The sequence below is a fragment of the Balaenoptera musculus genome, chromosome 10 (assembly GCF_009873245.2).
Source record: "Balaenoptera musculus isolate JJ_BM4_2016_0621 chromosome 10, mBalMus1.pri.v3, whole genome shotgun sequence".
Lineage (NCBI taxonomy): Eukaryota > Metazoa > Chordata > Mammalia > Artiodactyla > Balaenopteridae > Balaenoptera > Balaenoptera musculus.
The window spans coordinates 101,859,128-101,882,056 of NC_045794.1; the positions used below are offsets into that span (position 1 = coordinate 101,859,128).

Here is a 22,929-nt window from a genome sequence, read left to right on the forward strand (position 1 = left end):
TTTTGTGTTTTGTATTTACCTGTGTCTTTCTAAATAGCTCTTTCTTGATTTATTTACATAACGACTTTGCAAGCAGAAAGGGAAGTTGGGGATTCGCTCTTGCGCCCCATGGCCCCCAGCTCCCAGCGTCCTGGTCAGAGGGTGACCTGGCCAGGCTGCCCCGCGTGGGGGCCAAGTGCCGCTCACGGGAGTCAGTCGGTCCCCTCCTGTCACCCTTGGACTTAGCGGTTGTGTCCCCACGTTCTCTGTGAATTCTTCACAGGTTCACCCACCCCCCGTGGTTTATCGGAAGTGGCAGCTTCTCCAGAAATCCCGCGAGCGGGCACTGCATGCAGCGTCCTCCCGGTGTCCTGCCCGGGGCGCTCCCTGCCCCCTCGCTGGGCTGGTGCTCCCGCAGCCCGATGCCCTGCCACCCGCAGAGTCCAGGAGCACGGCGGGGAGTCAGGGTGAGGGTGTCCCGTCCTCCCTCGGGCACGGGACGGCGTGGAGGGTGGAGCCGGCCCCTCTGGCCGTTGAGCACGCCACTCCACGCTCTCCTCGTGCCCAGCGCTGCTGCTGAGAAGTGTAGTGCCATCTGACTCCGGGCCTTTATCCCCGCCTTTCTGCCCACGGCCCGCCTCTGGGGGCTTTTGTCTGTCCCCCACTTGAGGCGTCTGGTGAGGTGTCTTTCTGTCATCCTGCCGGAGCGGTCATTGGGCCCATTCAGTCTGCAAAACGCCAGGTCTCCATCTCTGGACAGTTTCCGGAGCTGCGGACTCACGCCATGTTTCTCTTTCTGGGATCCTGGTCGATAGTTGGCGGCCCGGATGGCCCCTGGCCTCTGAGCTTCCCGTGTTCCTCTGTGTCCATCTGTCCCATCATGTCGGGGACCTGAATAGACTGGAAGCTTCTGAAAGCCCAGGTCCCTGGCTCTCAACCCCAGAGGTCCCGATCCGGGGGACTGGGGCCCGCGGTGACGCGGAGGCACCGCCACGCACGGGTGCCACGGGCGGGTGCTCAGTTCCCTCCGGCTCCGGTGTCCCGTCCTGCTTACCTGGGTGCACAGGAAGTGCCGTGTGTGTTTACGATCTTGCTGGAGGGGAGTGGCCTTGGCAGGTGGAAGTGGGTTCCTCTTGAAGTGCGGAAATGCAGAATCTGCCGCAGGGGCCGGGCCAGCAGTGAACCCACCCCGCATCCTCCTGATGGCGCTGTGACAGACACAGGGGTGTGAGCTCCGCGGCTGGGCCGCTGCTGTTTCCCGTAAGATCCACGGCCACAAAGCGGACAAGAAACTCCTCGGCCTGCCACTGCCTCTCTCCTGGCAGGCGGGTGGCGTCTTCCTGGGCTGAGCCCTGGACACACGGGGAAGCCGGAGGCACTGCCTCGTGGGGCAGGGACGCTGTGGGCACAGCGGGGCCACCAGGCCTCCTCTGACAGACGAGGCTGGAGCTGGGCCCTTGCTGTCCGCCTCTCCCGGGTTCACGTGCTCTTCCTCTCGGCGGAAGGCGCTTCTGACCGTCAGTGCGGAGTGACCAGGAGCCGGCTGCCAGCGCCCCTCTGAGGGCTGTGCCTCCCTGGGGGTCCCCCCAGCTGGGGGTCCAGAGTCAGCTCGCAGCTCAGACCCGTACGCTCTCGTCCTCAGTCTGCAAGCGGGCCTGGCCGGGCCGAGCGTGGCCGTTTCCCACGCCCCAGCCGTGTCGGGTGGCAGCGTGGCGCTGTTTGTCAGGCCTGGGAGAACCTTCAGGATCTGTGGATTATCTACATGACACATTTTGAACCGAGGCCGCAGCTTCCCTGGGATGGCCGTCGAGTTCGCGTGGAGATTCAGCCTCACTCAGGACCCAGTTTGGGCTCAAGCTTGGGGCGGGGCGGCCACCGCAGTCTCGGGAAGCAGCGCGTGTTCTTTGCGACTTGGAAAAAATGGGCTCCAAAAGGTGAAGTCAGCGAACATTCAGGTGACGTCTATAAAAAGTAACATCCTGTCCATTTCATTCACTGTTCATCTTCATTTAAACGTGACGATGTTTGAGCATAAACGTGGGTTAGAGTTTGTCACTTCACAGCAGTCCCGGCACACACAAGGGCTTCTTAGGAATCGTAGCCGATCTTAAGTGAATTACTTGCCGCTAAATAATTTCAAAATAATAATTTTAAAATTCCTTTTATGCCGTATAAGAAAAAGTGTATTTAGTGTGAAGTTTGCCTGCATTTTAATTGCTTGTTATGTGGCGCCTCTGAAAGTCCCTGGGTCAGGGGCCGAGCAGGTTGTGAGCCCGCCCTGCTGAGGGCTGCTTGGGGCGGCCGTCCCCAGGCCCCAGAGCCTGAGCGTGACACAGGTCCCCAGAGTTTGCCCAGCAAGGGCTGCCCGCAGTGCAGGCTTTGGCTTTCACTATTGGGTGCCTCTGAAGGCCCAGGCAATTCCAGCTTGTGAGGCAAAGTTGGGATCTGCTGGGGAAGTGACTCTGGTTCTGCAGGGCTGCTTTTTAGGACCCCTTGGAGCACTGGTGGGTCCTCCCTCCTCTCCTGTTCCCTCCCCCTCCCCACCTCCACCTGCCCTCCCTCCCTCCCCTCCCCCATCCTCTCCCTCCCCCCTCCGTCCCTCCCCCTCCATCCCTCCCCCTCCCTCCCTTTCACAAAGGAAGAATTTCTCTTTCCTGGTGGAGAGTGACATTCCAACCCCAGCACTGAGGCCCTTTCCCTCCTAGGAGGGGCCTGGATTGCATCCTGACAGCCCACTTGGTCTGGAGGTTTCCCAGCCGAGCCTCCATCAGGACGGGCGGCCCTGCAGGTGAGGTGGAGGGCAGCTGAGAGCATCTCTCTCCCTGCTCATTTCTGCTGTGAATTAGTCTTGCCATTAAAGAAAAAAACTACACCCACCATTCAAATCATTAATTGAAAGGCCCTTATTATCTCATTAATGGTGTGTGATATCTAAGGTAGATCAACTCGGAGAAGCTCATCTGTTCAGTCCCTGAAGAAATGTAATTACATCTCGGGCCTTATTAAAACGTCTCCCTCACAGCCCCCCCTCGGCTGTCACGCGGTCCATCCTGCACCTTCCACGGACACCCGCATGAAAACACCAGCGTGGAAACACCACCACACAGGCCTGGGGGTGGGCCTGCCGCCCCGCATGGATGCGCTGGCCGGGGTGTAAGGGAAGCGTGCGTGGCTCTTGGGCCAGCTGGTCGGCGGCACTCTGCCTCCCCAGATGCCAATGGGCCCCGCACTGCTTCGGAGCCTTCCTGGATGTGGGCAGGTCTGATTCAGGATTTTCCGGTGGCAAAACTTGGAGGGATGGAGCCGACCCTAATAGGCTTAGCAGCCACTTACATGGGTTGCCAAGGCGGAGAAGCCTGTGACGCTTCCTGTAAACCTGGGACAGAAAGAAATCAAACGTCCCTCGGCCGTGTCCTCTTGCCGAGCCTGGGATTAGCTGGGATAGCCGCTGGCTCCTGGGCTGCCTTGTGGAAGGAGCCCCTGTGCCTCGCGGTGGTTCCGTCCTCTCTCCTGGGTCCTCATTTAACCACGTCCTGGGTTTCCACGTGGCCATCGCACACCCCCAGGCCCCCAGGGCTCTGTGCCGGGGAGGGGTTGCCGTATGGAGGGGTGCATGCTCCGTTCATCCTTGAGGACGTGGCCATGTGGCAGCACCGTCCTGATAGGGCCATCCGGGCTGGAGATGTTGGCCACGGGGACCTGTTTAGGGGCTGCCTGGGTGGCTGGGTGGAGTTGGCAGAGCAGGTCCCGGGCAGGAGCAGGTGGTTTTGGGGGCCTCAGATTCCCCCTTTCAGGCTGGAAAACGAGGCACAGAGAAGCACAGGGACCGCAGGGCTCGGGTGCCAGCTTCCTGCGGCTCCCAGCCGTGGCCACCCCTCCTCAGCCCCACTGTGGCCATGGCCCCGGCCCAGGTCCTTCCTGGGAGGCTCCGGTGGGTGGCGGGAGATCTCTGGGGGCTGGGGCTGTACACACGCCCCCTCGGACCCAGAGACTTGGGGCCAAAGAGCCCGGGTGACTCAGCAGTCCTGGGCTCGACCCCTGGCCACCACCCCCGTGTGACCCCGAGTGGTGGCCCCTTCCCCCCACTCACCGCCCATCCCAGGACCAGGTCCCGAGAGGAACTCAGAGAGCAGCGGGGGGTGGGGACTGTCTAGTCCAGGCGCGGTGGTGACCGGTGGCACGCTCGCCCCCCGCAGGCCTGGCTCACCCGTTCCGGCCCCTGGAGGGGGTCCAGCGCAAAGGTAGCAAACTCGGCCACAAGGTCCTGGGCTCACCAAGTCCTTTCCCCTCGTGCCGCATAAATAACAGGTGTGATGAAACTGATGGAAGTGCTCTAAGAAATCTGCCTTACGATCCAGTTTCAATCCTAAAAGCCCTTGATCTGTACAGAACGTTCATTTTGTTACCCTAATTAGTTTGAGGATTTTCAGGGCAAACACGATAGGATTTCTTAATTCAATTTCGGGGTGTTTGTTTTTTGAGATATAGCACACAGAAGAAGTTGCATTGATCTTGTAATTCCTCATGCAAAGAAACAATATTTGCTCTTCTCTTATTTAGCGTGTCTGATCCTCAGCTGGGCCGGCGTGGGTGGAGGGTCCAGCTGGACGGGATGCGGGAGCTTTGCGGACACCCGGCCTCCCGCCCTTCCGCGCGCCCCTCGCAGCAGGCAGACGGGACACCTGCTGCCTCTTGTCAGGGAGCTGAGGACCCCACCATGCCCCCCATCTTTCTTTCTCTGCTGGGGCAGGCTTTCCTGGGGCTCTGTCTGTGGGAGCTACGCTGCCCCCGTCCCCAGCCTCACTCTCTGCGCCCGAAGCAGGGACCCCACCCTGCTGAGCACCTCCAGCCCCCGGCGAACCTCACAGCCGAGACCAGAGTGTGTCCCTGTGTGGGGTTCAGCGTCTTCCTCTGAGGGATGGGGACCAGCACCCGCTCTCAGGATTGTCACGGATGCAGGGGGAGCACAGGTGCTCGTGGAGACTCATCGCTGGTGTCACTGTCACCTAAAGGATTCCTAGTCCCCTGTAGTTCTGAGTCCCGCTATCTTAGTCAAGGAGTTGGGAAGGTAGAGCATCTCAGGGTCCCCCCAGGCCCCCCGACCCTTCCTGAAGGAGAACGCCCAGAGTTACAGCCTGTGAAAGTGACAGTGGAGGCACTGGGCCCCGCCCACTGCTCTCTGTGTGCTTTGTGTGTTCCGGCTGAGGACACACGCCCCACCCCACATGCCCTCGGCCTTGCATGGCAGTGGGTCAGGCAGCGGACCGCGGGTACCTGCATCTGGGCGTGACGTGGGTGTGTTTTCCTGGAGAAGCTGCGAGAACCGTGTGTCTGCAGTGCCCCCCCCCCGCTCCCCCGGGGCCCTGCTTGGCACGTCGTCCCTTCGGGGGTGAGGGCTCCAGCAGGTGCCTCCTCTTCCCGTCCAGGCTGGCACGTCCTTGGGGGGCCTCCTCGGGGTGTCAGTGGACAGCTGTGTGTGTCCCAGCTGCCTGTTCGGCAGGAGCCTAGAACCCACGTGCGGCCGGCCCTGGAGGCTGTGGCCGTCCCCCCTGGTGGCCCAGCCTGGATTTGGGCCCCTTGGCCTGGAAAGACCCTCATGAGTCCCACACCGAGCCTTTGCCAGAAGTTGACCTCGTGTGTTTCACTGCTGTGTGTCCACACTGAGTCACCCCTGGGCTCATCAGTGACCGATTAGGAACCAGGACTCAGGCCTCCAAAGGCCACTCCCCCCGGCGTAACTGCTACGGGGCGGGGGGGGGCCGGAGCGGAGGTTGCCGATTGGAGCATCTCAGAGGATACAGTTGGCACTGGCATGGTACCACGTGCGGCCACATGTCCCACACACCCTATCCGGGGTACGTGCCTGGGACCCACGTCGCCCAGGCACTGAGGTGCCCTGGAGGACCCCAGCTCCTTCATCGCTGTCATACCGGGGTTGCCACCCTTCTTGTTCTCCGCAGGGAGCTTTCAGACTGTGCTCCCAAGGGGTCCCGATAGGGGCCGTGCGGAGGGTGACCCACGGGGACAGGTGTGAAGCCACCTTCCCCAGGGGTCTCAGGGCGACGGGCCAGCCCCTGTCTGCAGACTCCCTCATCTGGTCTCGGCCACTTCCTGTCCGGGGGTCAGTGCTTGCCGTGGGCCTGCACTGGTGCTGCCGTAGCCGACGTGCATGTTTGTACTCAGGCGTTGCTGCGGGGGAGAGGCTTGGCTCTTGGTGCTGGTTTTGTTTTTGTTTTTAATTTAATTTATTTTTATTTTTGGCTGTGTTGGGTAATCGTTGCTGCACGCAGGCTTTCTCTAGTTGCGGTGAGCGGGGGCTACTCTTCGTTGCCATGCACAGGTTTCTCTTTGCGGTGGCTTTTCTTGTTGCAGAGCGCTGGGCTCTAGGCGCACGGGCTCAGTAGTTGCGGCACACAGGCTCAGTAGTTGTGGCTCATGGGCTCAGTAGTCGTGGCTCGCAGGCTCTAGGGCGCAGGTTTAGTAGTTGTGGCTCACGGGCTCTAGAGCTCAGGCTCAGTAGTTGTGGCGCACAGGCTTAGTTGCTCCGCAGCATGTGGGATCTTCCCGGACCAGGGCTCGAACCCATGTCCCCTGCACTGGCAGGCGGATTCTTAACCACTGCGCCACCAGGGGAGCCCCCAATGCTGGGTTTATGTCTCCGAATAATCCCGTTGGAATAAACCTCATTCCTGCTGGGACGTGCACGCCAGCCTGTGAACGTGTCGCAGAGTCAAACAGCGTGACGCCTCCTGTGACATGGTCGCCCTTGGTTAGAGTCGCACTCTTAAATACCAGTGTGGTTCTGCACGCCCTCCCCCCGCATCGTTAGGTGACACCTCTGTCACGCTGGAGACAGGGCGTGAGGAGCAGCCACAGCGCCCCCAGTGAAGCCCAGCGACTCTTTAGGCGATTTCTCCTCCTTGGGAGCAGTGGACATAATTGTGAGCAGAAGTTGAGCTGCATGTATTTAGAAATCAGTGGAAATAATCAGATCGCACAGGCGCTGAGTGTGTGTGTGGAACTGTCTCTTCTTTCCTGGTGGCCAGTTGGCTCCACCTGTTTTAAGCTAGGTCTCCCGGGTCACGTGGGGCGGTTCAGGAAGCGGGCTGTTTACCTGGAAGCTTCCCTGGCGTGGCAGCCGGCCAGGCCCTGGGGAGCTGCCCCTGCCCGGCCTGCCCTCCACCTGCAGCCCGGCAGCCGGACGTGGTGGCCCTGGGGGTGGTCCTGGACGCTTTGGTGTTGCTGCCCTGGGCCTGGGCTGTGGTGGGCCACTTGCCACGTGGTTCTTGGTGCCGAGGTGGTGGTCGGTCCTATGAGAACTTGGCCCCCCCCCAAAAAAAACACATGCTTCTCCCAACTACCAGCCAGCAGGCGGCCCTGAGTGGGCGCTAGCTGGAGGGGGCCTGGGATTCAGCCTCCACGGCCGGGGTTAGGGCCTTGGTCAGGTCCCCTGTCCTCACCGTCCTGCTCTCCCCAGTGAGAGGCCCAGATCCCAGCCCTCCTAAGGGCTGCCCCGTGTTTCGTGTGTCTTTTGCAGAGCTCGCTGTGCTCTTTACGTGTAACATTTTAATCCTTGAAAGAGCTCTGCCAGAGGGCGGGGTTGTCCCTATATCTGGGGTTCAGAGATGGACCGCCCAGGGTCACACAGCTGACCAGAGCCCAGGGCAGTCCAACTCCATACCTGGGCTCCCAGCCACACCCCAACCCGCCTGCCCAATCGCAGGCACCACGATTCTGCAAGAAGAAATGGGGCTGAGAGGTTTGTACCAAACACCTCGTTCAAGGTGTAGGTTTTTCCTTTGTTGGCCACGTTTAGTATTGGGGATTGGATTAGTATTGGATTAGTATTAGTATTTAGTATTAGATTATTTTTTTGTGCTGTGTTTTCCTGGGGAGGGAGGGAGAGAGGGAGGCAGGAAAGGAAGGGAAGGGATCAACTTGGCTAATAATTTAGTTTAAAGATTATAGTTTATGTGTCAGATTCCACTAGTTTCCAAGTAGCACTCAACTGGATAAAACATGAATGCGACTGAAATTTCTGTTCTATGAAATGGTTATCTGGCACAGAATGTGTTCGCATTTTTATGCATCAGTTTGATCAGTAATGGTGCTAATGGAACATAAGCCTCCTGTGTGCTAGGCCCTCTGCCAGGCGCTGGGAGCACGTACGGAATCTGGTACAGCTGTGGCCCCACAGGCTCAGGCTGAGGTTGGCTGCTCGTGGGACTAGCTGGCTTCCGGTGGGAAGGTTAGAGCCACAGCCTACTTTCAGGACCATCCCAGATGTTGTTTTGTTTACTTTTTTGTCTGTCCATCCTCCTACCTGTCCCTGCATCCATCCACCCATTTATCCACTCACCCACTGATCCATCCATCCATCCATCCATCCATCCACCCACCCACCCACCCATCTGCCCACCCATCCACCCACCCATCCATCCATCCATCCATCTTCCCATCTACCCTCCACTCAACATTTACTTGGACACATGCCCTGATGCTGTCAGTCGAGCACGGTGAAGTTCCGGAGGCCTGCTGGGCCTAGTCTGTCCGAGCCTTTGCCCTCAAGGAACTGAGTCACATGGTAAAATCATATAAAGGCCCTGAGGGTGACCACGCTGTGGAGACATCATAAGGAGCCACACATCTCCCCAGAATGTAGCTCTGGAAAGAGAACACCCGAACCGAAGCCTTGGCCTCCGGGAGGGCCTCTCCTGGAAATTCTGCCTCTGTATCCTAGGGAGGGGGCCATGCCAGTGGAACAGGACCTGGGAGCCAACTCTTTCCCCACCCCCAGTCCCAGCTTCAGCCCAGCAGTGTCCTTCTGTCGCTGAGACCCTTGGTGGAGCAGATGAGGGTAGGGGGTGGAGGAGAATCTCCTTTTTAAACACCTTTCTGAATTGATGAAGACTGAAGAGACACTTTTGCCCCTAAAAGTCCGTAAATCTCAGGTCCAGAGTACTTGACGGTGACCCTTTAACATTCCTGAAAACAAAAGGAAAGTGTCCTAACGCCGGGCGATTTACAGCCCGGGTCTTACTGGAATCAGGAGGCAAAAGCCCTGCCGTGCATCTAGTTCATTAGTTTTGAACAGTTTCCAGGAAGAAGCTTGCATTTTAAACCTCACCGTCGGGGCACTTGTCCTGTAGCTCAGTGGACAGTGTCCCCCTGGAGGGATGTTTACGCAGCGCCCAGTGTCTGGGAAGCAGGGGCTTGAATAACAGAGCTGGGCCTGGGGAGCCTGGGGTCCCTTCCCGGCCACCCTGTCTGCAGGGTCCCCTCGGCCCCGCGTGCTCTCTGCTGCGCGTTCTGGACCTGCACACGCAGGAAGGGCCCTGCCTGGAGGAACCTGCCCAGGGCTCGGTCCCTGGGGCCTGGCAGAGACCGGGAGGAGGCGCGGGGGCCTCGGCATCCAGGAGACACGGGAGAGCCTCGCGGCTCACTGCCCCGACGCGTCCTCCTCCCCTCACGTGTGTCCTGCTCCGCGGCCTCCCCGGCCTCCCGCCAGAGTCGGCCCTTTAGTCGGAGGTTTCCGAGGCCCTTGCCCCATCACTCCGGGTCAGGCCAGGTGCCCCTGGACGGAGGGTCTCAGGGCATCGTGTGCTTGGAGGGGTGGGAGGCGCAAACCTTACGCCAACATCCAGGGTAAGGGTGTTCTAAAATATCACTGCCTTTGGCTTCTTTCGTAGAAAAAGAGCCCGAGCCGCCCAATCCCCATCCCTCCCCCTCCCCGCAACCTTCCTGAGCCGGGGCTTCTGTCTCCTTTCGGGGCTTCTGTCTCTTTCCGTAGGTCAGAGCTTCGCACCAGGGCTGCCAGAGGCCCTCGGTGGAGCTGCGCATTGTAAGTGAGCTGTAAGGGGACATTTGTGACCCCAGAGTTCCTCTCCCGGAGTTTGTCTACTCATCCTAGAAGGTTCTTTCCCCTTCTCCCGAGGGGAAAAGGCCCTTTTGCCTGCAGCATAAAGGCAAAGCGGGGGGTGGGGGGGTGAAGGGCGGAGTAAGGCAGCTTCTGCTCACCCAGGGCCCACCAGCCCCACCTTCCAGGCACCGCTGGGGGGCTCAGGATGTGACGGCAGCCGGGAGGGGCCCCCAGGAAGGTGAGACGCAGGTGCAGGGGAGCCTCGTGCCCACCGGCCAGTGCCCCTCCTCGGGACCTCCTTCTTGGTCCCGTGGACGTGGCCCGACTGGCACACGGTCCCCTACACGCTCAGCTCCCGCGAACTCTGGAGCGCACAGGTGTCGCTGTCAACCAGGTCACTGCAGGGGGACGCGTGCGGGTGCCCAGACACGACTTCAGTGGTTGAGATCCTGGGCCTTGGAGTCAGGGGGACGGAGCGTTTGGTGCAGCCGAAGCCCCGCTGTGTAGACGGGGGGGGGGGGTTGTAAGGGAACTGCGGGGGAAGGGGCGCGGACGTTGTAGGCGCACACCAGCCGTGGGCTCTGTGCATTTGCCTCGTTCTCCCAGCAGCACCACGAGGTCAGCGCTGTCGTCATCCTATTTACAGCTGGGGCGGGTGAGGCACCCAGCTCACCCCCTAGTGAGGGCAGCGCCGGCGGTTGGCACGGGTGGCCTGGCCCCAGAGCCTCCACTCACGCCCCCTGCCGAAGGGTGGCTTGGGCGGGCTGGGGAGGTGTGGTCCCTCTGCCGAGGGGCCAGCGTCGTCACTGACGCCACCAGGTGACTGCTGGGCCCTTCACACAGGGCCTGAGCCGGGGGACACCTAGCAGGGAGGCCCTCACCTGCCCCAGGTCGCTGTGAATTCACTTGTTCAAAGTTTCAAAAGTCTATAAACGTCTCAGCAAGTTATTGGATTGTTGGCAAACTGATTCTAAAACTTATAGGAAGGAGGCAAAAGACCCAGATTGTCCAGACAATATTGGCGAAGAGCAAAGATGGAGGGTGCCGCTGCCCAGCACCCTGATGGACCGTGAGGCTGCAGACATCAAGATGTTACCCAACGCAGGTTCGTGCGCCCGACGCGCAGTGAGGCCAGACAAACCGAGACGGCGGCGTGTGGAGTGAAGAAAGGTTTATTACAGGGCCATACAGCGAAAACGGGTGGCTCGTGCCCAAAAAGACTCCAAAAACCCAAACTCCCCAAAGGGTTTCAGCGAAGCGTGTTCAAAGGCCAGGTGAGGGAGGGTGTGGTCGCAGGGTGTGTGGCGAAAGAAGAGACACGCAGATCACTGGAACGTAACAGAGAGCCCGGAAATAGGCCCCGTAAACGTAGTCAGCGGGCCTTTGACGAGGGGGCAAAGGCAACACGACGGAGCAGAGGTGGCCGCTCAGCACGGGGTGCTGGAACAGCTGGCCGTCCCCGTGCGGAAAGCTGAGTCCAGACACAGACCTGCCACCTTCGCTAGACGAACCCAGCGTGGATCACAGACCCACATGTAAGACACAGAACTTACGAAACTGCTGGAAGTCGACCTAGGAGACAACCTGGGTGGCCGTGGACACGGTGATGCCTTTTTAGCTACAACACCAAAGACGCGATCCTGGTAAGGTGGACTTACTCAGATGAAATCTGCTGCTCTGCAAAGGACAGTGTCAAGGGCGTGAGAAGACAGAGCACAGAGTGGGGGGAAATATTTGCAAAACGTGTCTGGTAAAGGGCTGTTATCCATGTAAAATGCCCCTTTCGTGCCTCCAGGCCCCTCCCAGGAGCCCACCAGGAGGGCCCGGGTGGCTTTGAGTCCACTTGCCACCCTCAGAGGCGATTGTGTGCACGCGCGGTGCTCTCACGCCCCCGTGGTCCTGGGCGCTCTCCCCACATCTCACAGGGTGGCCCCAGCACGCGCTGGCATGAAAGCAGGCCTTGCGGGCTGAGCCACGCTGCGCATTTTCCCTCCTGGCCTCCCGGGCAGCGGGAAAATCAATGTGAGAACATACTTGGACAGCTCGGGAAATTTAATCAGCTTTACAATGTGTATGACAAAGAAAATATCATTTTGCTGGTGAGTCTGTGAAACCAGCTCTGCTGCAAGTCGATACTACCGGCGGTCCGGGTGCAGCCTCTGCGAGTGTGGATCACGGTCATGGAACATGCTGGTTCCGTGGGTCCAGCCATGGCCCTGCTGGCGGCCTCTCTCCCCGGTGGGCGAAGGGCTCGTGTCTCAGCTGTCATCTGGGCTGAGAGCCTTCCTGGGGACTGGGGGAGGTCACCGAGGGGGTGTGCCTGGAGGTCTTGGTGGTCTCCAGTGGGCTTCCTGGAAGGCCCCCACCTCCCTGGGGTTTAGGAGGACCCTGAGCTCGTGGGAGCCGTAAGGCCACCATGTGGTGGCTTTCCCAGTGGTCTGTCTCTCTGAGCGCAGCCACTTGCAAAAGGGAAGAGCAGTGTCTCCACTGGCCGGCCCCGGGGCTCCTTCTGGGCCCCCTGGCTGTTTCGGGGCAGGCTGAAGAGTGGTCGGGGCCCCAAGCGTCCCCATCAGGCTGGCCCTGAGGCAGCCCACCTCATGGGACCCTGTTGTCCCCTGTCCCACCGTCAGCCCCGGCTTGCCGGGTGGCCTTTTCCTGTCTCCTCGGGCATCTGCCAGTTGTGACTGCATGCCGGGCACTGTGGAGGGCGCCCTGTTCCAGAACCCGGGGCTCTGTTACCTTCCTCTGAGGAGTGTGGGAGTCACCGTCTGTAGACCCTGGAGATAAATGTCTCCTTTAGGGCCTTTCTCGGGAAGGAAGATGCCCCCCTCCCCCAGGGGCCCTGGGCCGGCCTGCAGCACATCTCGGCGCTCAGGTCGGGTGGCCGGGGATGGGCTCTCGGGGTGCACGCGGGACCTGACAGTCGTGGGGCGCACCATGGGACACCCTTGGAGGAGGAGCTGAATGTTGGTGCCTCTCAAGGGGAGAGCGGCCTGGGTGGGCTTGGAGCCGACCAGAGCCAAGCCCCGGGGACCCTAGCCTGCAGGTCTGGGCTGTAGGCCCAGCACCAGCGCCAGCTGTTCGGTGGCTTGCGGAGAGCAGGGTCGCTGGGGGACGGTTTTCCTTTTCAAGACGAAGCCGGTGTTGCGGCCGTGCTGGTGATGGATTGGGGGGTGGGCTGGGAAACCAGGGGGCCCCGCGGTCATCCACCAAAGGGTGGTGGTGGGCTGGGCTGGGGTGCGAGTGAGGCAGGGTAGGAGGGCCCGGGGAGCCGGGGTGGGCTGGACCCGGGAGGGAGGGCTCAGTCCTGGGAGCAGGGGTCTTACTGCCGTGGCGAGGGCACCATGTGTGCGGGCTGTGTGCCCCCGTCTGTGGAGGGAGGGGGAGGGAGGGGACATGTTTAGTTTGGGAGCCCTTACGTGGTCGTGTGATGGCGAGCGGCTTACAAGTGCAGAGGGGTGCAGGCAGCCACAGGACATGCAAGGATGGGGTTCAGGGACAGCTGGGGGCGTGGGGACACGGGTGCAGGTGACCCTGGCTCCAGGGAGGGCGGCCGCCCGCCCTGAGAGGCCTGGCAGGGGGAGGGTTCACCAAGGAGACTGGCAGGGTGGCCGGGGGCATGGACGGTGATCTGCAGGCAAGGTGGGGCAAGGGGGTTTCAGGAAGGGGGGGTCAGTAGGGAGGATCGGCACTGGGGGGACACTGGACATGGGGAGAGGGCCACATGTGGGGAGCCACGTGGGCTGCACCGCCGGGCCGACGCCGTCCCTACCCCAGAGCCTGGCAGGGTAGCCCCCGGGGACGTGGGAAGCTGTGGGAGCTGCCGCTAGCCTGTGCAGGCAGCACCCCCAGGGCTGGGGGGCGGGTTCAGACGGCAGCCCGCAGCAGTCCCCGCCCCCCCGCCTTCCCTCTCGTGACCCCTCCTCTGATTTCTCGGGGGGGGGGGGGGTAACAGCTGGCGCCACCTCCAGGCTCCCAAGCCTTCTGCACGGCGCCTTCCCTCTGCCCGTTTGGAAGGGGCGTCTCTGCTGCGTGTAGGTAAACATGGGCCTGGGACCTCTCCCCCCTAAGTAGATGTCCTTCCCGACCGGGCGTTCTCGAGGGGCCTCCATGGACGGCATCTCCATCTCTCCATTGCACCCCGTCTGCGACCAGCCGCCCGGTCCTCCAGCCCGCGAAGCGGAGAGGTCCCTGCGGGATGGAGCTGGCTCTAACTGCCGTGCCAGGATTTTAAATATCCTCTGTGTGCTGATCAAACGCCTCTCAGCCGTGCGCATGAAGCGCGGAGCTCGCTCGATTGGGGCGCTCATGTCAAGCTTGTGTTTTCAGTACCCAAAGGTGTTTTCTCTTTAGAATCCCTTTTTTGACAAAGAAATATGAAGTTAATTGCAAGGAAAGCGCACCTCCCAGAGTCCTCAGAAGATCGCTCTCTGCGGTGTCACCTTCCATATCCTACCTTATGGAGGGCTGTCACCAGCCAGTGGGTCAGCCTGGCAGCTGGCTGTCCATCCCAGCCAGCTGTCACTGTCCTTCTATTTTTAGCCCTGGTTTGGTCCAGAACTTGACAAGATTTTCAAACTAATAACTGGATTGTCAAAGGAATCAGCTGTCACAGGACCATCTGGGAGGGCAGAGAGAGGGAGGGAGGCAGGAAGCAGCCCCAGGGGGCCCAGCACGGCCCTGATGGCCTCCAGCTGCCCAGCCCCTCCCGGAAGGCGTTAGGGCCTGAGCCTCCCCCCCTCTCCCCGCCCCCCGAGACAGCAGGGGTTCTGTCTTCCTGGACGCCGGGGTCCGAATCTGGTGGGGACGCAGGAGTGGACGTGGCGAGTCGGGCCCCCGAGCGAGCATCCGCCTGGGAGGAGCCGCGAGCCGGGCGGACTGACCTTTGCAGGGCCGCCTTCACGTCTGCTGAGCGTCAGGTTGAGTTCTGTATTCTTTGATCTCCTGGCTAAAGGGCATCGAGTGTGATAAGTTAAAAATAAGGGAAATAAGGGTGAACTTTTCATAGGTAATTTTCATACCAGGGCCTCTGGGCCCCTCCTGGGGCCGTGGCTGGTGCGGGGGGGGTTGTGCCAGTGGAGCGGGACAGGGCCTTTGTAGCATCATAGCCCTGCGCCCAGCTTCCACCTGCCCACCCGGGGGGCTTCCCGAGGCCTTATCCTCTGGTCAGCTCTCAGCTCTAGGAGGAGGGACCAGGTCAGAGCCTCGGCTGTCTGACCTCCAGCCCAGGGCTGCCGGGTCCCAAGGAGGCGTCCTTTAAGTGTTGGGGGGAGAGCAGGGGGGCACATTTAAGGGGGGCAGCCCCCTCTGAGCACGTGGCCTCTCAGAGAGGCAGGGTCTTGCAGAGGTCAGGTTCAGGGCTCAGGACGGTAGCCCTGGGGGAAGCAGCCCTCCCAGCGCCAGGCGTGAACTGAACGGTCACTAAGATTCCTGGGGTCCCAGATTCCTCTTTCCCAGGTGGGGTGTGTGGGAGCCCCGGGATTGGTCGTAGACACGGGGAAGAGGAGTGGGAGCCCCGGGATTGGTCGTAGATACGGGGAGGAGGGGTGGGAGCCCCGGGATTGGTTGTAGACACGGGGCGGGGGGAAGGGAGGGAGCCCCGGGATTGGTCATAGACATGGGGGGGACGGGGGGAGCCCCGGGATTGGTCAGAAGGTCAGCGTGTGGCCTGGTGCTTGGCACAAAGTGAACTCTGGGCCCAGGGCAGTTCATGGTTGACCACTGACTCGAGGGACGGCCCTGGGACCTTCTCTGAGTGGTGACCCCCGAGGTTCATGTTTGTCCTTGCCTGTAGCATGCCCTTGCCTGTAGCAGCCGTAGCCACGCAGGGGACAGAGCCCGGCCTGCTCCTGCAGACCCCGTCGTGTGGCCCAGGGCAGGATCTCGTCTCCCCGCGCCGACGGGAAGGTCCTGGCCGAGGGAGCAGACAGTGGGTGGAGGCGCAGAAAGGAGAGAGCGGCGGGCTGGACGGTCACGCATGACTCCAGGACCATGTGCCAGATGCACGCCAGCTTCCCAGCTCAGGGCGCCGTGCCCGCCCCGTCCCCCACCCCCGGGGGTGCCCGGGGAGGCCCGGCCAGGAGCCCCCGAACCATCAGAATTGCCCGGTAACCCGCTGCTGTCAGCGCTGCTGGCAGTCGCCGCAAACCCGCTTCAGCGTAATTTAATCTCGGCTCCTTTTTTTCTTCCCTTTTACACATGTACTGACCAAGAACAGGTATTTTATGTTGAATGTGGATTCAAGCCCCAGCAGCCCCTGCACAGGCAGGAATACAAATGACCTGGCCTTGCACCGGCTGCCGGGCACTGGGTTTGGGCCTGGACCGTGACCTTTGATCTTTGGAGTGCGTGGTCCCTGGAGACTCGCCCGGGTGGGCAGGGGGGCGGTAGGCTGGCCACGTGGGCCCAGACCAGCACATCCGCCCACAGAGGGCAGGCCCGGGCGCAAGGTGCCGTGCAGATTCCAGCTGCGGCCGCTTTGTGTGACCACCACTCCCGTCGTCTGAGGTCCTGGTAGCCGGAGCCACGGCCACGATCACGACCACAACGAGGGTGGTGGCGGCCATGGTGGCAGCTCCCGTGTGCCGGGCGTCCTACTGAGCTTGTGTGCGCTGGGTCCTCAGGTCCTCAGCACAGCCCTGGCAGGAGCTGCCCGGCACCTCTGAGGCGGTGACGCCCCCAGCGCCTGCCGGGTGTCAGTGGGATGATGGTGACGTGGAAATGATGGACCACAGGGCCACTCCTGCACTGAGCATGGCTGATTCACTGCCCCTCGCACCCTCCTGGCCTGGAGGTCACTCCTGTCACTGCCCCCGCCCGGCAGACGCAGCCTTGGCTTCCAGAGTTCCCAGCCGCCTGCGCTCTGACGTCACCCAGCCTTGCGGGGACAGACCCACCTGCTGCACAGGCGCCGAGCCACCTAGGCCCTGGGCCAGGCTTCCTGCCTCCCCCGCCTCGGTCTCCTTGCCTGCAAGGCTGAGGATGTGGGAGAAATGCCTGAGGCCCCAGCCTTGCCCACCCCAGCCTGCGTGTCCCCACGGCCACCCCAGGTGGCACCCAGGGCCACCTTTCCACGGCCGGTCGGGGCTCCCCAGCGGCAGGTTTGCTGGCCGAGCTGCACAAATTGACTGTCAGAACGTGGTGGAGAAGTGAATTAAACCAATTAGGCCTGTCACCTGCCCATGTCAGCGCAGGGTTACTGTTTCTTCTTCTCAGTTAAGGGGAGAAAATAATCAGAGTTCGCAACTGGGCCTTCAGCCCCGTCATGATTAATCCACTGGTCTCTGCGCGTGGCCAGGCTGTAAACTCCTGGCCTCGGTGTGCTCTGCCACATGCGCGGAGCTGGCCTTGACCTGGGAGCCTTGGGGTGAGTCCTGTGCCCGAGGGTCCGCAGAAGGGGGCGTGGTCGGCACCGTCGCGGCTGCTGCCCCGGAGCAGGGGGGCTGTGTTGGGTGTAATCAGAGCAGCGCTGTCCGCTGGAGAGGAACGCCCGCCACGAGGGAGGGCTTCTGGGAGCCTCGCAGAAAGGGGAAAACCAGCGAGATTAATATTTTATTTAACCAAGTATTTCTATAACGTTATCTTTCAACCTGTGATCGATATTAAAGTTACGAAACATTTCGCAGACTTTTGTTCAGACCAAGTATCTGAGATCTGGAGTGTCATCTACCCACATCTCCACCGAGACCCCCATAGTGGGGGGACAGACGGGGGGCCACGTCGAGAGCCGCCCGCCAGTGACGCCTGGTTGGACCCCTGCGCAGGGCTGAGCGTTGTTCGCCTCGTAACCCTTCGTCTGGCCCCCGAGGGCAGAGCTGGCCGTGTGATGGCACGTGTGCCCTGACGCAGAGGCAGGTGGAGTGAGGGGACCTGTCTGCCTTGCACCCAGAGCTGCTCTTCCCGTAATTGACTATTTGGGGCCGTTTTGATGACACGTAGTGCCTTTTGTATCCGACGTCGGAACTGGACGATCCAGTCCACAGGCGCTCCTTGAAGTCCCCTCAAAAGGGTCCCACGCGGCTCCCTGGTCGGGGTCCTAGCCACAGCCCGTAGGTCGACACGTGTGGCGTGTTTCCTTCCTCAAGATGCCGGCGCTGCCTCCTCTGAGCTGTCAAGGGAGGATGCCGTTTCGTCTTGAGCTTGTTTGCCAAACTCCCTGGCGTTTCCCACGGATAGGAATTTATTCGGCACAAACGCCACTACTGCTGCCGTGACGATCACCACCACCGCGAACAGTTATTTAAGACTAATTGAATAATAGAAGCAGCAGGTGACACTTATCCTGTGCTTTTTATATTCTGGCGCTGTTGGGAGCACTTTGCACAAATTAACAACCCAGAGAGGGAGGCGCGTTATTGTCCCCATTTACAGATGAGGAAACCGAGGCACAGAGAGCCAGGAGACCGGCACGGCTGAGTGGTGCAGGGCTGGATTTGAGCCCCGCGTTCAGCTTCCTTTACAAGTGTGTGTGCCTTTAGCCGACTGTGCCCTAGCGACTGTTCACAGGTCGGCACCGCGTGCTGTGTGCTTCATGCTGGGGACATGGGAACACACGTGGAGCTGTTGATGTCACAGAGGAGACAATCACCCCATGACGTAGGTGAGGACACCAAGGATGTGCCTCCAGGGTTCTGTGGGGTCGTGGTGGGGGTGTGCTGGGCTTGGACCCGCCTCCTCTGTGTCTGGCTGTGGCCTTACTGCTGGGCTCACGGGAGCCTCTGCAGGGGGCCAACCAGACAGAGAACCTGGGGCCCTGAGAGGGGACCCCCTGCCCACCTTCCTGGACGCCACTGTGTCACCATTTCGTCCTTCCTGGGAGGGACAAAAGAGATAGAGAGAATCATACTTTGCAGATGGTAACGTAATTCCTCTCTCTGGAAAAATGAAACTGTTTTGGCAAGAAGTCCCCAAAGCCATAAACATTATTTGCTGTTTAACGTTGGAAGGCTCACCTCTTGGAACCTACCCAGAGGCAAAAGTCAGAGCGGGAAAGACCCTGTGGAAAAGATGTCCCCGGCAACAGCCCAGCCCAGGGCCCCGCCCTTCACCCTGCCCCCCGCTCTCCCCCACTGCCGTCACCCGCACGACGACGCCTGCAGGGCTACCTGTGGCTGGGGTGGTGCGGGCGGGGCCTCCGCAGCGGACTTCCTGGTAAAAGGGACCACCAGCCACGATCCACATGCTCGCGAGGTGACATCCAGAGTGTCCAGAGGACAGTCAAACCGCTCGTCATACTGAGACCCCGGGCAACCCGGGATTCGGGGCCTCTGCCCTCTGCGGGGCCGGGTGCTGCGGGCCTCCAGACTCCGGGGTGACCGTGACCTTGCTGGGGGTTGAGAACAGCAGGCCTCCAGGCTGCGCGGTGGGGACGGCACCATCGCTACGGTCCCTCCCGGCCACCGTGGACAGCACGTACCAGCGTGGGAGGGCACGATGACACAGGCCAATGGAGGGGGCGGGATGCCCCGGGCCGTGGCTTTGTTGCCGTGGTGGCATCTTGTGGATGTGGGAAGAAAAGAACCACGGGGACGCGACTTGTCTTTGATTCCTCACAACCTCAGTGTTGTGAGCAAACCTTCCTTTAACTTTTATTCTGCAGACGTGGTCGCAGCACTGTTTACAGAGAACTTAAGATTAAAAACGGAATTGCCCTCGCGGGCTGCTGGACCGGGCCCTCCCTGCCACCATCGCAGGGGATGGCGGGTCCCCTGGGGTGTGACCCAGTGACAGCATCGTGACCGATGGCCCTTTTCCCGAATGATGTGGCTAATAGATGTGCCGTGGCTCCCAGGTCGGAGGTGTCACTGCCTAGCTCGTAAATAAGACGGGCCTTTTAAAAAAAGAAATCTGCATTTAAGGGCGTGTTCGGCTGTGTCCCCTGCCTCTCGTAAAGGTCACCCGGACAGATTTTTCCTTCTTTAACATTGCAGGCTGCGGACCACCGGGCATTTCTATTCTCTCTCCGTCCACTGAACCTGGGGGACTAAATTAGATTCTGAAATTGAGTGTGCAGTAGAGTTGCTGAGTTACCGCAATGGGAGGGTATTGCTTCTCACCTTGCAAGTAGCGAGGTCATGATAATATGAAGCGAAGTGGATTAAAAATAAAACCAAAGGTATTTATTTACGACCTGCTCAGAATTGGACTGGCATCCGTGTAAGTTGCATCTAATGGAGAAAGACAGCAGATTGATGTTGATACGTCCCCGGGGACGTTCTGCCAGTGAAGTTTGCTCCATGAATTCAATTTAAAGGCCCCCAGAAAGTGTCCAAAATGCGAAAGGAAATGGGACCGAGGACGGAAAAGCAGCAACAGGGAAGCCGCACTGGCGGAGAGTCCCGACGCGTGGCTCTCCACTGGGGAGTGGGGAGAGGGCCGTGCGCTGGGAGGGGCGTCGTGAGGACAGCAGGCCTGGTACAGGCCCCCGCATCGCCGAGCGCCAGGCACTGGTGGCCCCGATGGGAGCTGGGGCCCTCGTCTCGATGGGGAACCTGGGGCCCCGAGGTGGTCAGCGGCTGGCCCACCAGCCGGGAGGCAGCACAGCCAGCACCTGAGCCCAGGCCTGGCTTCTGGGTCTGAGCCCCGAGGGCCCCCCTGCGGCTGGGCTCTGGGCATCCCCACCCGGATGGCCCTGAGCCCCAGAGTGCTGGGAGGCCGGGGGCGTGCGTGCGGCCCGGTTGTGTCGCGCTGCCGGCGCTGCCCTCCGCGTCCCAGCAGGCCTGGGAGCCTCCCGGGGGGCTTCCTCCTGGCTGCAGGGCGTGGGGCCCTCGGGCTCAAGCTGGGAGGGGACACGATTCTCGGGGGCTGGGCGGCCCCCCCCGGCTCACCCCGCTGTGGGCCTGTGTGCTTCCTCAGGGCTCCTCCCGTGGGGGCCCCCACCCCGACACAGCTGGCTGCCCCGTCTGACCCAGGCTCTCTCTCCCCCCAGGAGCTGCTACTCTTCCTCCAGAACCTGCCCACAGCCCACTGGGGCGACGGGGACGTCAGCCTGCTGCTGGCCGAGGCCTACCGCCTCAAGTTTGTCTTCGCGGACGCCCCCAGTCACTACAAGAAATGAGCCGGGCCCGCCGCCGTGGCCTCGCCCGCCCCGGGCAGCACACCCCGCTGCCGGCTGGCTGAAGGCCACGGCCAAGGAGAGGCCTTGCTGGAGCGGCTGGCCGGGACGTGGTCCAGGGCCTGGCGAGGGCTGGCGGCCTCTGTTTTCTGAGACACCAAAGAGAGCCAGGGAGGGTCCCCGGCCACGCGGGGCCAGAGAGGGGCCGGGCGTCCCCCTCTCCCGACCCTGGAGCATCCTTGCCAAGCGCCCACCTCGTGGAGCCCCCAGCCGGGGCGGCCTGAGAGGCAGACCGTCTCCGAGTGGCCTGCTGTCCGGGTGCCGGGGGCAGAGGGAGGTGGCCGCCATCTCCTTACCTACTTGGAAATGTAAACGTTCTATTCTGTTGCGCGGAAGAGAATAAAACGTAGACAAAGTCATAAGTGAAACGTTGCACTGACCTATGAAGTCTCTGTGCTCTCCCAGGCCTCTGACAGCCAGCCGGATTTCTGTAACTTCGTCACGTTAACGTTGCCGCGTACTTGCTCCCTTGGCTTAAACGTGGCTGGAAGGCAGGCGGCGAGCCCGGGGAGGCTCCGGCTGCGGCAGCTGGGAGCAGAGCGCGGCCTCGAGAAATGGCCTTATTTTCCATCTGTGACCTCTGGAAACAGAGAACCGCCCCGGCTGGTCTGTCAAGGAGCCTGCGCGGGCGGGAGCCCTTGCGCCGGGTGGTGCGGGGCGTCGGGCGGACGCTCAGGCTCCAGCCACAGCCTCGCTCGCCTGGGCCACCTGGATAGGTGGGTCCGGACGCTCCTGCACCTGCACCCACACCGCGGGGGCCGAGTGGCCCGGGCCCCTCCGCTCGCTGCGTCTCCGGGTGTGTTGTGGACCTGATCGCTGCTGCTGTGTGTTGGTCACTGGGGCCGTGAGCCCAGCTGCAGAAGGTGGCAGACCCGCCCTGCCCTGGGCTCTGCTGGGGCCCGTCCTGCTTCCCCCACATTGCCTGCCCCGGCCAGAGAGCACCTGTCACGGGCATGTCGCCCGTGGTGACGTGGATACCCCCGTGGAGCTCTAGGCCAGAGCCACAGCCACACAGGAGACAGGCTCCTGACCTCTGCCCCAGGCTTTCATCCATGCGCAGGCATCTCTTCCCACCACCTGCCAGCCCTCCCGGGGCAGCCCCGCCACCACCCGTCTCTGCACAGCTCAGGTGCCAGGCGGCTGCCCGGAGGCTGTGCAGCCGAGGATCAGACACAGATGCACGTGTGTGGTGTGTGCGTTCCTTATTTTCGGCTCGTTACGTGTGCGTGGAAATCAGCACGAAATACTGTGCAAATGTCAGAAGCCCCCAAATCAGCGGAGGGCCCTGCTTGCCACAGAGCAGATGGAGAGCACCCCGACTGGCCGGTCCCTGCCCCCCACCCTGGCATCAGGGGTTCCTCCCCGCGCAAGGCCCCCGGCCCGCTGCTGCTTTCCTGCCGGGCGTCCAGTTCCACGAAGGCCCGTCCTGCTTAGACCCCGGGCACTGCCCACCGTGGCTCGGGTAGTCTGTGCAGCCCAAATGTTGGGGACACAGAAGATGTCCCCTGGAGGCAATTGTTTTTTCAAATAGGAAGCATCTACGAAGTTCAATGAGGCCCTGAGCGTGTTTCCATGTGTATGTGAACCTGGAACTGAATGCAGGGTGGGGGTGTTGACGGGGTCCTTGGAGCCTGAGCCAATCAGTCTGAAGTGATTAGAGGCTGTTCTGTCTGGAATACAATGTGTGAAACACGGAATAAAGATGCAATGAAAATCCAGCCTTGGTCTTTGATTCAGGGGCTCTCCTGAAGGAACAGGGTGCCCTGGCCTGGTGCTGGGTCACACTTGGCTGTCTGGTCCGAGGTCGGGTGAGAGCTGAGAGCCACGGGCACTGGCCCAGCCCTACAGCAGCCGCTGGACAGTCCGAGTTCTGGGCCTTTCCATACAGGCCGTCTGCGGCGTGCCAGGCCTGGCGTTGGGTGCAGCACCCACAGTCTTGCTGAAGCCCATCAGGGCCTCGCAGGGAGCTGAAGGTGCA

General features: G+C 61.3%; 1 protein-coding gene across 3 annotated transcripts in view; it reads left to right on the forward strand.

The window, feature by feature from the left end:
• TBC1D22A (TBC1 domain family member 22A) overlaps positions 1-22,669 on the forward strand; it is a 323,227-nt gene extending 300,558 nt beyond the window's left edge. For all 3 annotated transcript variants that reach the window (XM_036865801.1, XM_036865804.1, XM_036865803.1), the window contains one exon: positions 20,766-22,669. In XM_036865801.1, the coding sequence (XP_036721696.1) occupies positions 20,766-20,894 (129 nt within the window). In that variant the 3' untranslated portion in view covers positions 20,895-22,669. The remainder of the gene's footprint in view (positions 1-20,765) is intronic.
• Positions 22,670-22,929: the final 260 nt, after the last annotated feature.